A 16,459-nucleotide genomic window follows, 5' to 3' on the forward strand; every position below is an offset into this window, starting at 1 on the left:
TTCCAAATTAACGAATTAATACTTTTAATATACTTTTCAGGTATACCTCGAGCTTCTGTCTCAAAGGCAATTAAGGAAAAGATAAGAGATCTTATAATTAGACTCTTGCCATATAAAGTTAAATGTCTACTTTTCCATACTTGTATACATGCTTTGATTTTCTTTATTTTCTCTTCCCATATCGCATTATTATCTATATTATAACCGTGATGTACACCTAATGTTTTTACATGTTTTTGTGTCCATGAGATATTGCTGTATACGGGTTCTTTATTCTTCCATCTACCTAAATATATTCCGGTAGTTTTTTCTAAATTAATTCTTGAACCAGACGCTGATTGATATACATTAAGCACTCTGAATGATTCTTCAATTGATTGTTCGTCAGATTCAAGGAGTTGCGTATCGTCTGCAAACATATTTATTGCAGTTTCTGTATTATCAGGTAATTTGATTCCTTTTATATTTGGGTTCGCTCTAATGGCGCATGCCAGTGGTTCCGCCTGAAGAATATACAAAATTGGTGCAGCCGGACAGCCTTGCCTCGCTGACCGCGATATAGGAAAATATTTACTTACAAATCCATTTGTTTTGATACATGTCTTAGCATTTTGTAAAAGCATGTTAATCCAGTTTCGAAATTTGGTTCCAATGTTAAATTTTTCCAGACACATATTCAACCATTCCCATTCAACCCTATCAAATGCTTTACTTTGATCTAAAAAAATTATCGCACCTTCTGTTTGTTTTAATTCCGTATATTCAATTATATCTTGTATAAGTCTGTTTGCGTCTGAAATATTTCGTCCAGGTACAAACCCCTTTTGGTCCGGATGAATAAGATAAGATAAATGTATTTTTAACCTATTTGCAAGAATTTTCGCGATAATTTTGTAGTCCACATTTAACAATGTCAATGGCCTCCAGTTTTGAATCAACTCTCTTTCACCTTTTTTGTAGAGTAAAGTAAGCATACCTTTGGTTTGAGACTCAGATAGTTTATTTTTCAGAAAAATTTCTTTTAAGACCAAAATAAATTCGAGTTTGATAATATACCAATATTTCTGATAAAATTCGGCTATAATTCCATCTTCTCCTGGTGACTTATTGTGTTTTAATTGATCGATACTTTTTACTATTTCCTCCTCTGTGATCTCTTTTTCTAAATCATCTCTTTGTTCATTGGACAATTTGTTTTGTACATGTTCTAAAAGTGATTCTGCAGCCCTTCTATCCATGCCTTCTGTCGAGAATAATTGTTTATAAAACTTTGTTTGCTCGTCTAAAATTCCATTTATGTCTGTTTTGTAATTTCCGTCATCTGATTTAATCCGATGCCAAACTTTTTCTTTTGCTCTAGTTTTCTCTAAGCTAAAAAAATATCTTGAAGAACTCTCATTGTCTTCGAAGTATTTGATTCTAGACCTTACTCTAAAACCATTCGTCTTTTGTTGATAATAATCTTTAATTTCATTTTTTAAAGAATTGACTATCTCTCCTGGAACATTTTCCATTTGATATAATTTTTCAAGCAATATTTCTTTCGATTTTATTTCACTTTCTCTTTTATTTAATATTTTAGAAACGTGGATAGTGATCTCTTTAATTTTTAATTTTTGTTATCTCCCACCAGTCAGTTAGATTATTAAACTTGTGTTTTTCTAATTTCCATACCAACCAGAATGTTTCAAACATATTTTTGAATAAATCTGAACTAATAGTGGAAGCATTCATTTTCCATGTTCCCGGTCCCATTTCGACATTACCTATTTCTATTTCGGAGTGTAATAAATTATGGTCGCTGTATAAACATGGTATTATCCTAGTACCAATTATGTCATTGCTTAGGAAGGGACTAACGAAAATGAAGTCAATTCGGGATTTGGAATTCCCTCTGCTAAATGTATGTCCCTTTTTTTCCGAATTTCTTATGCGCCATATATCTATCATTTTATGTTTTTCTAATAGCGTCTTAAATTGTCTTGTACCGGGGTCGTCCCCATTCGTACTTGGAATTCTATCATATTTGTTATTCAAAGTACAGTTGAAATCTCCCAAAAGTATGTTATTTGTTTCCGGTATATTATTATCCAAGTATTCAAAAAATATTTTTCTGTTTGCGCACGTATTAGGGGTATACACATTTGTTAAATGAAAGGAGCAATTGTCATCCGTTGTCACTTTGCATTGTAAAAATCTACCCTCGTTATCCCTTTTTGATTCCGTAATTTTTAAATTTGTTAAACTTTTAGATAACAACGCCACACCTCTCGAAGCAGAACTACCATTGTTCCAAATACTATCGTTACCTCCCATATCTTTCCATTCCTTACTCCATTTATTTTCGTCTGTATTCGTACAATGCGTCTCTTGTACGGCTATTATTTCAAATTTCCTTTTTATTAGCCATAGAAAGAATTCCTGACGTTTTGTTTTATCTCTAAGACCATTTATATTGATTGATACGATAGAAATGGATGGCATTAATACAAAATTAAGATATAATCAGTTAATCCTAAATATGTCTTAAGAATTCCGTCAAAACTTGCTCATCTTGTTGGCTTGACGTTCTGCTGACCGAGGGGTTGCTGTTGTTTTGTTTTTCAATTCAGTCCCAAAATGGACAATGCAAAACAGAGATCAGTGGAAAAGTAAGTATGAAATTTCAGATTGACCCATCCAGAGCTTTTTAATGAATAACAATATTCAAACCAATTCTCAGATATTTTGTCCATCTGATCATTTCTGAAAAAAGAAAATACTAAATATCTAGGTACCATGGGGAACCTACACATGAAATTTGAGAATGATCCATCTAGTCCATCTTCAGAAATAGTGTTTACAAAAACTGTTTAAAGACTGAACAGTGCATGCAAGCAACTATTGCAAACATTTACTAGTACAGTCAAACCTGTCTATAGAGGCCACTCAGGAGAACAGAATGAAGTGGCCTTTATACACAGGTGTCATTTACACAGAAATTCAATTGTTATAAATTGCATACATAGGGAGCCAAAAAGGTGACCTTTATAGACAGGTGGCATGTGTACAAAGGTGACCTTTCAGACAGGTTCGGCTGTACTTCACAGTAGAAGCTGACATATTGCTTCAATATCCTTAAAACTGATGGCATTGCTGAATCACCTGTGTGAAGGGAGTTCCTTTGAATAAAACACAACACCAATCCCTTTACACTAATTTCAGGTGGATCTACTTCCTTTCTATCAGTAGCATACAACCTGTGTCACAAAGACAAACACAAAAGTCAGTGTAAGTCACCCTGGAAGCAAATTACTGACAAAAGTGACACTCACCTCGCCCCAAAAGTCCATAGCTGGCATCCAAGCTTCAATATCAAACTTTCTGTATGCAGGGGCACCAAGTTCATGGGTTGGCATTTCCAAAATTCTGATGATATAAAACTAAGGTGTCATAATCAATGGCGAAATAGTCCTGATAGATCTTGACAACTGAGAATAAAGCAGACAGAATGTTCCCTATCATTTCTTATAAAAAAGACTGTGAAATCACCTCAACTCTGATGGCTATGGAGATTAACAAGATGTCCACAAATGGGTTCTTGAGAGTAAATATATTTCAAGTTACCTAAAATGTAGACCAAGTTCTAGAAACATTTCTTTTTCTATGTCAAGATACTCCAGCAGAAGGTTGTCAGCCTCTGTTCCAGAGTCTGTCACACCAAACATCTCCACCTAGTATAAACAAAAAAACATTAATACAGACTGATGCAAAAGCACTTTATACAACATACACATAATTTTTTAAACCTTAAATATCCTCCCTTCCCCCTCAATGGTTTATTAAAATAAGATATGTTTGAGAAACACTGTGTTCTTGAGGATAAGCCATTCATGAAGACTAAGCAAACATGAGGGCTAAGAAATTCAAAAGAGTGTAAGATACCAGTTGGCAATGAGATAATGTCAGCAAAACGTAAATATAGCACATCTTTAAGGCTGCCAAATGAAGTGTGGTACTTGTAGTTTTTATCATGTTCTGTGCTGTTAGTTTCATAATTTAAGTCCTGTACCTCTGGCAAATATTGATAGATTTTGACAGATATTGAACTCATGTGAGATCTAATTAATATAATGTAATACAAACAAAATTTGGTTCAAGTCTGGCATGAAAGTTATTAGATGATAACAAAGATATTTTCTAATTCTTTAAAGTCTATGGAGGTAATGCAAGATCTTAACGATATAAAACATTAAACCAAATTTGGTTCAAATCTTACTGTAAAACTTAATAAACTTTTTTCACAATAGCGAAGATGTGATCTATGTCTTTTCAAAGTCATGAAATTTTGGCAAATTTGATAGATTTTGAACAATAGCAAACCAATCTAAAATCTTATTGATATAAGATATTGAACGAAAACAAAAAAATTGTCTACTTTTAGGATTTCAAAGTCCCATAACTCTGACAAATTGTTGACATATTTTGATGAAATTGTGAACAGGTGTACACAGTAGATGACCTACAGTGACTGATCATTTCACCTTTGTGAACAGGTGTACATGGTAGAACAGTGACACACCATCTCACCTTTATGTAGTGATGTACACAGTAGAACAGTGACACACAATCTCACATTTATGTAGTGATGTACACTGTAGAACAGTGACACACCATCTCACCTTTATGAACTGATGTACACAGTAGAATAGTGACACACCATCTCACATTTATGTAGTGATGTACACAGTAGAACAGTGACACAACCATCTCAGCTTTATGTAGTGATGTACACAGTAGAACAGTGTCACACCATCTCACCTTTGTGAACTGGTGTACATGGTAGAACAGTGACACACCATCTCAGCTTTGAGAACTGATGTACACTGTAGAACAGTGACACACCATCTCACCTTTGTGAACTGGTGTACACAGTAGAACAGTGACACAACCATCTCACATTTATGTAGTGATGTACAGAGTAGAACAGTGACACACAATCTCACATTTATGTAGTGATGTACATGGTAGAACAGTGTCACACCATCTCACCTTTGTGAACTGGTGTACATGGTAGAACAGTGACACACCATCTCACCTTTGTGAACTGATGTACACAGTAGAACAGTGACACACCATCTCACCTTTGTGAACTGGTGTACACAGTAGAACAGTGACACACAATCTCACCTTTATGAACTGGTGTACACAGTAGAACAGTGACACACCATCTCACCTTTGTGAACTGGTGTACACAGTAGTACAGTTACAGACAATCTCACCTTTGTGAACTGATGTACACGGTAGAACAGTGACAAACCATCTCACCTTTGTGAACTGATGTACACGGTAGATGCCTTTTTTCTCCTCCCTGCCAGCTGCCTCTGCTCTATAGCACCTGCTCACTGAACACAGCCTGTAAATCAACATGCTTTCTCAAACCGACATAATATTATGTTGTACACATTCTTCAAAATGTAAGCTGGTTAAGGAACAAATGAGAATTAGGGTGTTTTCCTATCTATGTTATATACATGTGGCCTATGACCTCCTTGTTGATACAACGTTAATCCTTTGGGGTAAAATGTGAACTAAATCAGTTTGGAGACAGGTTTTCCTCCTATAAAAAACTCATTTAGAACAGGACTGGATGGGACTGAATGAACAAATCTAGACATTGGTAACACTTATATATATACCTTCTCCTCACTCTACTGCCACCCATCTAAAAATGGTGGGGTCTTAAAAAATGTTCAACAAAAAGATACCAATTTGTGACATATACCTTCTGGGAAGTTCTTTCTTGTCCAAAACGCCATTAAGAAAAAAAGCTGCAAAAAAAAAAGAAGATTTTTCGAATTTATGAAATTTATGAATTAATCCTCCAATTATGAATTATCTACACCAATATAATATGATAGTAAACAACTTCCTCAGTAAGTTAAGTCAATGTTATTTTCTGGTTGGATATGATGTTTTCTGACAAAGTTAGTAACTGGCAATTTCTCCAATACATACAGGGTTTTCCTTATCTCCATCTATAACAATGACACAAAATAACTACAGCTTTTCTGCACCCCCTCTCCCACCGACCCCCTCCCATCCAGATTTTACAAAATGTTTGTAGTATGTGTATAAAGTAAAGGAAGGATGTATTTTCCAAGAAACTAAAAACATTTCATCACCATTTTACCTGCAAGAGGCATTTCTGCTGTGCCTATTAAACACTGTTCTCCATGGAACTTTTTATCCAGTGTATAGACCTGAGTTACCTCCCCTGTTGTGTGGAAACCACATGCTTCCTGGAATAAAGTACAAAATATCATTTTAGAGAAATATGATGTAAGGTTTATCTTCCTGAAATATCATCAAACCATGTAATCAAATGAGCACATACTTATTAAAAAATATTAAAGGTTTGTCTCCACCCCTCTGCTATATATCATTGAAGAAAATCCAGGTCTCAGATCTTCACCATCTGAGCTATTTTGGTCCCCTTTACACCATTAAGTGCTAACTTACAGGAACATTTAAAGGAGTTCTTGTGAAAGATTTAAATGAAGGAAATAACATATAAGGTTTTAATTGCAGTACTTAGACACTAGTCAAGGCAGATCTAGAATATTCAGAGGATTAAAATAGATAAAAAAAAAAACTACAAAATTAATTGAATATATCTGACTTACTATAACAGCCGGATTGATAATTTCGGGAACGGTTACAAGTTCAAATCCTCTGGCAATCAGCTTGGTTAGTGAAAATCGAATCAGGGCATGTTCTAAGTCAGCTAATTCAGCCGTGAAGTAATATGATCGTCCTCCAGTGGTGATGCTGAGATTGCTGAAAACAAATTGACTCATTTAAAAACAAACATCTTGAAGAGGATTCCAGACATATTTACCAGAGTGCTGATATTATTTTTCTATTTCATCTTTAATTCAATTTTTTTTCAACTTTCAAAATTTTATGAATAATATTTCACAAAAGAAGTAGTTTTATTACATATACATATCACATCCATTTGTGAAATTTTTGCATTGTACAACGTTTATAGGGATGTGTATACAAAAATAACATATAAGCAGAGAGAAGGATGCCTGGAGAATATATTGACAATGAAAGCCAGTTAAAGGAGGGCACTTTTAATTAAAACATATTTAATGGTTTTCAGCATCACTTACTTTGACCGCAGCAAATTAAGGTCTTCACCCAACTTTGACATCTTTTGTGGTTTAAAGTCATTAAATTCTGAAAAGTAATCAAATTTGACTTATCAACATCTCTGAAGATCAGTTTATCATATCAAACACACTGACATGTAATCAATTATCCTCTTACAGAATTTAACTCAAAAAAGAAGAACACATACTACCAGCTGAGACGATGTCAACTCTGCTTGAACTTATCTTAAAGTTTCATTTTTTCTAATGATCAGACTTCAGGATTCTGGAAAGGTCAGTTTGATGTTAACAACAGCTGGGTATTATGTTTGTATAATTTGTATCTGGAATTTATAGACTTAAGCATCTGAGTACAGTATACTGTATAGGTGTTAATATCTGCAAGGGAGTTAATTTTGCTATATATACAGTCATTTATTACAGATAGTGTGAAAATTGTCAGCAAATATTTTTTAAAAGAGAATCAAAATCACTCAAAAATTGATAGTATACAAGTATTTTCATACATTATCGTATGTCTGTATCCACAGATTCCACACAGATAGACATCGAAGTAATCCACTCGTTAAATTAACATCACAAAATTTAAACATGCCCCAAATTGGATAACCCTGAAATATCAGCCTCGTGAAAATTAAGATATTGGGCAACACAAACCTGACTTTTCCCCAAATGTACCGACCAATCTTGCGTTTGATTCATCACCTATTGGCTGAAACAAAATATGGATTATGCACCTATAATATATAGATAGTAAAACTTTGATCCGTCTGAAATAGATTTTTTAATCAACTTTGATCACTATTATCTTCTTCTTGTGGTACAATCCACATTACATATTTACATAATCAATAACACAACATGGCGAGCAAAAGTTACTGAGCTTTTTGTATCTATCCAATATGTAGGTCACAAAATATTGTCTGAAACCCACTTTTGATTGTACACTTGATAAGTATGTGAAGGAGTGTAATGAGTACCTACTGAATGTGGACTGCTTCTGTTTGGGATTTCTGTGGCTGCTTTTAACAGTTCCAATCTCTAAGCAAAGAAAGCAATATTTAAAAAAAAACCCAACAAATAGTAATAGATTCAGGAAAACTTAGTGACAATGTATCTAAACTAGAAATCATTGACCACTTGCAGGGTACTATTTTTCTTTCACATTTTTTTCAAAATTTATGATAATAAAATAATGTAAGTGTATTTAAAAACAACAAGAAATTCCAACATGTAAAACCTAATCATAATCCAAACTTAAACTCAATCAAACTAGGGCAAAATATGAACAAAGGAAAGATTTACAGGGAGACTCCTGAAAAAGGACAAAAAATAAGACCAGGTGCTCTAGAAGAGTAAGCATCTTTTACTTCATCGATGACACCCACCATGTGAAGCTCATTAAAACCAAGTCAGTAATGTCACATGCTCAATTGAGAACAATGTATAAAGCAATGAAAGCTACAGGAAAACTAGCGAGCATCAAACACATCCAGCTCACATCACACAAAGAAATAGAATATTTCCCAATGAGATCACTATGACAACTGTAGAACTTTTCCATAATTTTCATCAACAAGTAAGTTTATATATCATTGCAAGTAAACAGAAAAGAAATCTTGTATATCTTTTAATATTGTTACCCAGTAGATCACATTTATATCCTTACCGTTTTTTCACTTCCTGTTGAATCAAACTCAGATTTTAAATCTAACTGAAACAGATCAACAAAAAACCTATATTATCTGCATCTGTTGGTACTTTAATCTTAAATATCTAAACATTTGACCTGTTCTGCTGTAAAAGGCAATAATTTATTTATTTCATAAGAGATGAGGCAATGAAGATCAACTAAAGAACAGATATATTATGAAAGATATCTGATAAGTTTTGTCAGACATAAATTCCATGCATAAAGGGTATAAATGACCCAGACAAAAAATATAGTTCTGTAGACCAATATTATGCAGTAATGCATTAATTTTGTTACAACAAGGTTGGTTTATGATTTCTACAATTTTTTTTCTTCTAATAAATCAGTTTATCCTTTAACTCACCACACAACCGATATCTCCTACTCCCTTTCTGTTTTCTATATTAGCAGCAATGTTCTCTCTGTTTTCCTCACAAATATATTCCCAGTCAATCTCAGGTTCAGGCATTTTTAATGGCTGTTCCCAAACATCATGAGTGTTGTCTCCTGACATATCATGTACTTCATCATTCTTTGTGCTCCAAACATTCTGTTCCAATGCACTGAAATGTCTCACACATTTGTGTCGAGACAAAAGTCTAGATGTTAATATCACTGACTGCTGGTTAGTACATTGCGCAAATAGAGGTATCCTCAGTGTTGAAAATGTTTGTGTTGTTAATGTTTTACTGCATATCTGTGTTTTCTGACCTGGAATATTGTGACAGCAGGGTAGCTTTCTGTAACACACTGAAGCTTGGGTCCTCCTCCAGATATTAAGTGCTCTTGACATAATGCTGCTTGATTTCTTTGTATGTGATCTTTATCTGCATGTAAGTATTTTCTGTGGCTTCGTATCTAACAGCTTCTGTATACTTCTTCAGACTGAAATGACATTAAAAGTATTTAATATTAGGGAAACAGAATACGATTAGAAAAGACAAACTTCAAACTGTTCAGCTTAGCTAAAGACTGTAAATACAATTTCATAACATAGATAGTTATGAATTTATAAAATTCTAAGAAAGACAGATGTCAATTTAAGTAATAAAAAATTAACTGAATTACCTTGGTACTAGTCAACTTTAGGCATCTCAAACCTACACATGAAATTTGAGAAAGACCCATTGAGTATGTCTCAAGAAAGAGCAATAACGAACTTTCCTAGGCAAAATCCAAGATGGCCACCTGTCAGCCATTTTGTTTCTTTGATCAGACCTAAAATCAAACGAGCATAACTAAGGACCAAGGGAACCCGTATATGAAATTTGAGAGGGATCCATTGAGTTCTTCTCAAGAAATAGTGATAACACACTTCATTGAAAAAATCCAACATGATGTTACTGTTACTATTGAACATTATTACCTCCCCTACTGTTACTATTGGAAGTTAATACCTACCCTACTGTTACAACTGAATAGACCATCATCTTGGTACCAAGTCATCAAAACAATTGCCTGAAGATGTTAGCAAACTATCCAGGAGAACCTAGTGGTAGAGGAATAGGGCCTATAGGTCCAATGTTTTGTAAACAACTAGACAAATGCTAACAACAAAAAGAACTGGCAAAATCATCACACATGACACCCAGAGGGTGTGTATTGTTCACAAGGAGAATAGCAAAATAATCATCATTAATGTTCTGACTTTCAATTAAGACAGTAATTGTGTAAGATAAAAATGTAAAATTAGAATTGATTTATAATGATGTCCTTCATCATATCAACTCTGGTTTTCCAGAAAAGGTGTCAGATTCTTTTACAAATTTGACTTCACTGATCCTAACATGGGGTCAAGGTTTTTTGTCTGAGGAAACTAAGGTAAAATTTTCGGAACCTGGGTCTTCTGAATTTGAGCTGAAAATTTTTAACATTGTGTATCATATTTGACCCTGGTGGTCTAGAAAGAATGACAATATAATTTGATAGAATAAGTTTTGACTATCTGCTGGCAAAAATCTTAAAACCTTGTGTCTATAGAATTTTGATTCGTATTCAACTCATTGACCTTTCACAATTAAGTAAATAAAAAAAAAATTGTAAACTGTTTAGTGAATTAAATGGGACACTTTTTGAAAAACAGTGGGAGGCCCTGAAAAGGGCCTTATTTTTCTGTTGATGCACAAGGACACAGGAACTGGACCAGTGACCCTGAAAACAAATTATGGCCATTTTAATTAATAAAAGGAAACTTATAACATTTCATCCCATTTATGCTTTCTAGCCAAATACTAGCTACCCAAGTTCTTTCAAAACATGAGATGATGCTACAGGATTTCACACATGTTTGACCCCTGTGACCTTGGAAATAGGTCAAGGTCATTTGTATGAGGAACTTTCAGAGCACTGCACCCCAGGGATGTATGGACTAATTTGTCACCATTCTGAAAGTCTAATGAATTTTGATAAGACTTCCAAATGTTTAGTAACATTTGACCACTGTAGCCAAGAAAATAGGTCAAGTTACTTTGTAATGTTCAACTTTACAGCACTCCATCCTTGATACTTGTTGGTCAAATACCACAGCACTCTAACTTGGTAGGTATACTGTTGGCCAAATACCAGAACACAGCTGATTACATGTGAGGGTTCTCAAGCAGGGGATGGTTAAATTAAAAAGCTGGCGGACGAACGGATGTCTCAACAAACAAAAAGCTCACATGATACTACTTTCAGTCAAGGCGAGTAAAAAATGATAGACCAAACACGTGCAGTACACTGTAGCTATTTGTTAGTTTCTGTTTGTGTTGTGAAAAGTGCATGTGCGTACGAATGCGGTACATCGCATAATTGGCTTACCCATCGACGATCGCATTGACTTATATGAGATGCAAGTGAAACTACTAAAATCCACAGTCCTACATTTTTCATTTTACTTCCAGCGGTCCTCGTCCATGAACTTTTCCATACAAGGGAGGTAATAACGTAAACAAACCCTACTTCCGGTTATTTAGACGTAAACAGTTTATGTTGATCAGATGAGTGACTAATGTATGCTGACGCCAGTGGATGGTAAGCTGTCATTATGTGTCCTTATTTTTCCGTGATGATCTTTTTGATTCCATGTGTATTATCATATACAATTACATATTATATTTAATGGGGAAGCTGAGACGGGATAATGCAGCTTGTTGACTGACAATATTTCCATCTGTTCCTCTGAGACTGGTCACCAGACAACCAGCTTAACGAGTGACCGTCGCACGTGTAGACATTCACAAGAAACTGCACAGGTCAAGCGAGACTATCTTTGTCTCAGTATACAACTTACCTCTTTTTTAGGGATCCAATGACTGTAGATTTCTCAAAATCACACATAACGCTAAATGATAATATTAATTATATATATATGGAAAAAAAAAAAAAAAAAAATGAAGTGGTTCTTCCAAAACAAAACTCTGACAATGAAATAGCTGACTAATAAACACTAAATTTTGGTTTGTTGATTCCATCATATATATGATTTTTGAATTGGAGGGATTTGCTTTCAATGCAATTACATTACTGCAAATGTCGCAACTCAGACATTTATAATTTTTGTTTATCTTTACTTATGTTTTGTCTACCTGGCAGCTCAGAAAAAAAAAAAAAAAATTGTGTAGCTAGTTTTCATTCTGTTGACTGGTTCTTACTTAAAGTCATATTTCATTGGATGATTCTTCCATAGTTTGTCTGATCTGTTTCAAATTGATCGATGTTTGTAGGTTTTCCTATATATAGGCCACAAATTATAGGTTAGATGTTCAATTTTCCAAAACGACAATACACAAATCTGTATCAATTTTGATTTTATGTTTTTTCAGGATGAATGGCCTCCCCACCTAATATCCAGCCTCTGAACCTGGAGGCCGCAGCATCCTTGGTACAAAATGCAGGTCAGATCCAGGTTCAGCTGCCCTCAGCAGGTCAGCATCCTCCCTTAGCCACTGCTGTATCCACACCATCACCGACTGCCCTGTCTGTCACCAGTCCTGAAGGCATTGACTGCTATGGCAATGAAAGGCAAGCTCTGACAGACCAGGGAAAATTCTTCAACAATTCCTTACTGAGTGATGTTATCCTTGTCGTTGGAGGAAACCGCTATTATGCGCACAAGTTGATTCTAGTCCGATCCAGTGATGTGTTTGAGAGAATGCTCAGCAACCAATGGAAGGATTCTCAAGAAAAAGTGTGTATTATGTCCTGAAGTAATGAAAACTGTTGCAATATGTACTGTGAACTAGCGAGTGTGTCATTTTGTTCTGGGTACAATTGCCATTATAAATTTGGTACAGTGTAATTATAAATATGGTACATTGTCATCAAAAATTTAGTACATTGTCATCATAAATTTGGTACAGTGTCATTATAAATTTGGTAAATTGTCATTATAAATTTGGTACAGTGTCATCATAAATTTAGTATTTTTCATCATGAATTGAGTACTAATTATAGCATCATATCAGACAAATTGAGTACTGTTTACTTTTACTTGAGTTGGTAATGAATTTTAAACAAGTACTGTCATCATGTACAGTAAAAACCTGTCTTTCAGTTCACATCTGTATCAAGGCTTCTTGTCTATGAAGGTCACTTGTTTTGGTTCCTGACATAATACAATTTACAATGCTTGAACCTCTATATAAAGGCCAACTCTGTATACCAGTCAGTTGTTTTGATCTGGATATGATACAAATCAAAGTAATTGAGGCTCTCTATAGAGGTCACCTGTCTATAAAGGCCACTTTTACCTGCTCCCTTGAGTGGCCGTTATAAACAGGTTTGAACATGTGTATTCAGCAGTAAGACCAATGGGCTACCAGTACTTTTCGACTCAAAGTAGATGGGTTTGTTACAAAAGTAATGGGTGGGCTTATTATAAGACATGGGCATTTACAAATATGAACAACTTACATAAAGTCATCCTAAATCATAGTACAATTAAGTCAGATAATGTAATCAGTTTTTAATCATTGATGATTTATAAACTGGTCATTAATGATTGTTTAATCAGTAATTAACGATTTGCTAATTGATTATGATTGATTTAGTAATTAGTAATTAATGAGTAAGTACATGTGATTGGTTATTAATGAATTAGTATAATTTAATTGATATCATAAGTTTTATTTTCTCTCTCTACAGGAGCTAGAACTAGTGGAAGACAGTATATGTGTGAGTATGTTTCCTCGATTCCTTACTTTCCTGTACAGCTGTCACATTCGGCTAAACATGGAAAGCACACTGCCTGTGTTAGTCCTCGCTGACAAGTACAATGTGAAAGATCTACAGGAAGTGTGTATCAACTTTGCATGTTCCTGTATTATACCAAAACTACAGCTTAAGGATGTGTTTCATGTTTGGTTTCAATATGCCACTAAGTGCTACCATCAAAGACTTATCAGCTCCTGTGTGACTGCACTTTCAGAAAAAATGGACGATATCATCGCCTCTGTCGAGTGGGAGAGAGAATGGGGTCACCTTGACAAAGAACAGCTCATTGAATTCTTGAAAAGTTCATCTCTTTCTATCAAAGATGAATTTGAGTTGTGGAATGCCACCTTGAAATGGCTCCATTCTTCGCAGCATCCAAAACGTCTCTCTCAGTGTCTAAAAATAGTTGTGGAATACATCAGATTCCCTATGATGACACCAGAACAGCTGACCGAAATAGAAAGCTCAGAGATTGTACTTAAAAATAAGGAACTGTTTCAAAAACATTTCATGACTGCATATAAATACCATGCTCTGCCATTAACACAAAGGTCGCTAGTTAAAGAGTTCCATGGACCCACTTTCCTGCTGCGTAACTACACAGATCTGAGATGGGACAAGCGCTTTGTTGTGCCCATGTTCTCAGCCATACCTAGAGGGGCAGAAGTGAGTTTCCGCTTCACGACACGATCATCCACTTTCCCACCTCAGACATGGGAATGGGAACTCAAGGTGTACCCTAAAGGGTACTCATCTACTGCTGAAGACTTCCGCTGTGTGATCTACTCAAACCTCATCCTTGACCAGCCCCGACCTGTTGAGTACCTTCTGTCTGTTGTGAGTAGGTCAGAGCTTATACATACAGTATCAGGGAAGAAAAATTTCTCAAAAACAAGGTACACAGCGGATACTGAAATGGACAAGAAAATAACTGTAGCAGAGCTCACTGAGTTGAACTCTCCTCTGTTGGTTGATAACACACTGGTTTTACAGATAACTCTAAAGCCTGTGGAGTGATCATAGCAACCAACTCTTGGAGGGCCCCAAATATACTGTCCACCTCCAAAGGATCTCAAAGTCAGAAGTCATCAATGGGCAGAAAAATGGATGAACTATTATAGAAGTCATCAATGTGAGGGAAAATGAGTGCAATATTACAACAGTCATCAATGTGAGGAAAAATGAGTGCACTTTTACAGCAGTCGTCAATGGGCAGAAAAAAAATTGCACTATTATAGTAGTCATGTTATGTGCACACTATTTCAATTTTCATTTATTGATTAAAAAATGGGTGCACCTTTACAGAAGTCATTAATGGGAGGGAAAAAAAGTGCACTTACTACAGCAGGTAATAGATTGTAGTGCAGAACAGATCTGCTGCATATTTTTGATTAATGTTGCAGCAACTGTTTGAAAAGCAAAGTTACTGCGATAAATTTACATTAAAACATTAAAATAAACATATACAAGTTCCTTGTTACAGTAGTAACCTATGTGTGGAAAAATGAGTGAACTATCTCAGTTTTCATTCATTGATGAAAAATGGTTGCATTATTACAGTTTTCATCTATGGGAGGAAAAATGAGTGCACTATTACAACAGTCATCAATGTGAGGAAAAATGAGTGCACTATTACAACAGTCATCAATGTGAGGGAAAATGAGTGCACTATTACAACAGTCATCAATGTGAGGAAAAATGAGTGCACTATTACAACAGTCATCAATGTGAGGGAAAATGAGTGCACTATTACAACAGTCATCAATGTGAGGAAAAATGAGTGCACTATTACAACAGTTATCAATGTGAGGGAAAATGAGTGCACTATTACAGTTTTCATCTATGGGAAGAAAAATGGGTTCAATAGTACAACAGTCATTAATGGGAGGAAAAATGGGTGAACTTTTACAGCAACATTTATGCTCTATTACAGCGGATAATTGGATCGTAGTGAAGAACATATCTGCTGCATATTTTGGTATATGATGCAGCAACTGTCTGAAAAGCAAGGGAACTGCAAATAATTTACATTAAAACTTATGAATGAATACAAGTTCCTTATATTTCCTACAAATTTGTCACTAATATTTGCTGCAGCAAATAAGTTGGAATATAATGGTCTTGTCCTGTAAAATAATTTTTCTTTTTCAAAATGTTCTTTTTGTATTTCATATGAAATACAAATGTTTGAAAGATTTTGAAACATGAAATTCTATTGTGCAATTTACAATAAATCAGTTTTGATGGTTGCAGTAACTGGTCTGTGACCTTGAAATTCAGAGAATACATGTCTTTGTCTCTGAAGTTTGAATTAACAATGAAAAGCTTGTATACATCCAAGTTCTCAGAAGATGTTTAAATATTTTACAGAGGTTTTCATACATTTGTATCAGGTGCAGTTGTCTGAGAAAAA

At 34.8% G+C, this 16,459-nt stretch overlaps 2 protein-coding genes across 2 annotated transcripts in view; one reads left to right on the plus strand and one right to left on the minus strand.

Moving 5' to 3' along the window:
• LOC132554389 (serine--tRNA ligase, mitochondrial-like) overlaps window positions 1-11,737 on the minus strand; it is an 18,769-nt gene extending 7,032 nt beyond the window's left edge. The window contains exons 1-12 of the mRNA XM_060218696.1: window positions 11,653-11,737; window positions 9,218-9,738; window positions 8,830-8,874; window positions 8,145-8,201; window positions 7,818-7,872; window positions 7,161-7,227; window positions 6,666-6,819; window positions 6,173-6,281; window positions 5,765-5,810; window positions 5,308-5,395; window positions 3,607-3,713; window positions 3,315-3,408 (exon numbers count right to left, since the gene is read on the minus strand). Of these exons, the coding sequence (XP_060074679.1) occupies window positions 3,315-3,408; window positions 3,607-3,713; window positions 5,308-5,395; window positions 5,765-5,810; window positions 6,173-6,281; window positions 6,666-6,819; window positions 7,161-7,227; window positions 7,818-7,872; window positions 8,145-8,201; window positions 8,830-8,874; window positions 9,218-9,646 (1,251 nt within the window). The 5' untranslated portion in view covers window positions 9,647-9,738; window positions 11,653-11,737. The remainder of the gene's footprint in view (window positions 1-3,314; window positions 3,409-3,606; window positions 3,714-5,307; window positions 5,396-5,764; window positions 5,811-6,172; window positions 6,282-6,665; window positions 6,820-7,160; window positions 7,228-7,817; window positions 7,873-8,144; window positions 8,202-8,829; window positions 8,875-9,217; window positions 9,739-11,652) is intronic.
• Window positions 11,738-11,838: 101 nt separating this feature from the next.
• Window positions 11,839-16,118, plus strand: LOC132554370 (BTB/POZ domain-containing protein 17-like). Its single transcript, XM_060218675.1, has 3 exons — window positions 11,839-11,865; window positions 12,657-13,021; window positions 13,978-16,118. The coding sequence occupies exons 2-3, from the start codon at window positions 12,662-12,664 to the stop codon at window positions 15,061-15,063; spliced, it is 1,446 nt and encodes a 481-aa protein (XP_060074658.1). The 5' UTR covers window positions 11,839-11,865; window positions 12,657-12,661; the 3' UTR covers window positions 15,064-16,118.
• Window positions 16,119-16,459: the final 341 nt, after the last annotated feature.

Source organism: Ylistrum balloti, unplaced genomic scaffold (assembly GCF_031769215.1).
Source record: "Ylistrum balloti isolate Yb309-2 unplaced genomic scaffold, AGI_CSIRO_Ybal_v1 Utg370398, whole genome shotgun sequence".
In the NCBI taxonomy this organism is placed as follows: domain Eukaryota; kingdom Metazoa; phylum Mollusca; class Bivalvia; order Pectinida; family Pectinidae; genus Ylistrum; species Ylistrum balloti.

Bases quoted from the DNA above. Each gene is read 5' to 3' on its own strand.
- LOC132554370 (XM_060218675.1), top strand. From the start codon at position 12,662: ATGGCCTCCCCACCTAATATCCAGCCTCTGAACCTGGAGGCCGCAGCA. The intron at 13,022-13,977 runs GTGTGTATTATG...CTCTCTCTACAG, and splicing joins GGAAGGATTCTCAAGAAAAA to GAGCTAGAACTAGTGGAAGA.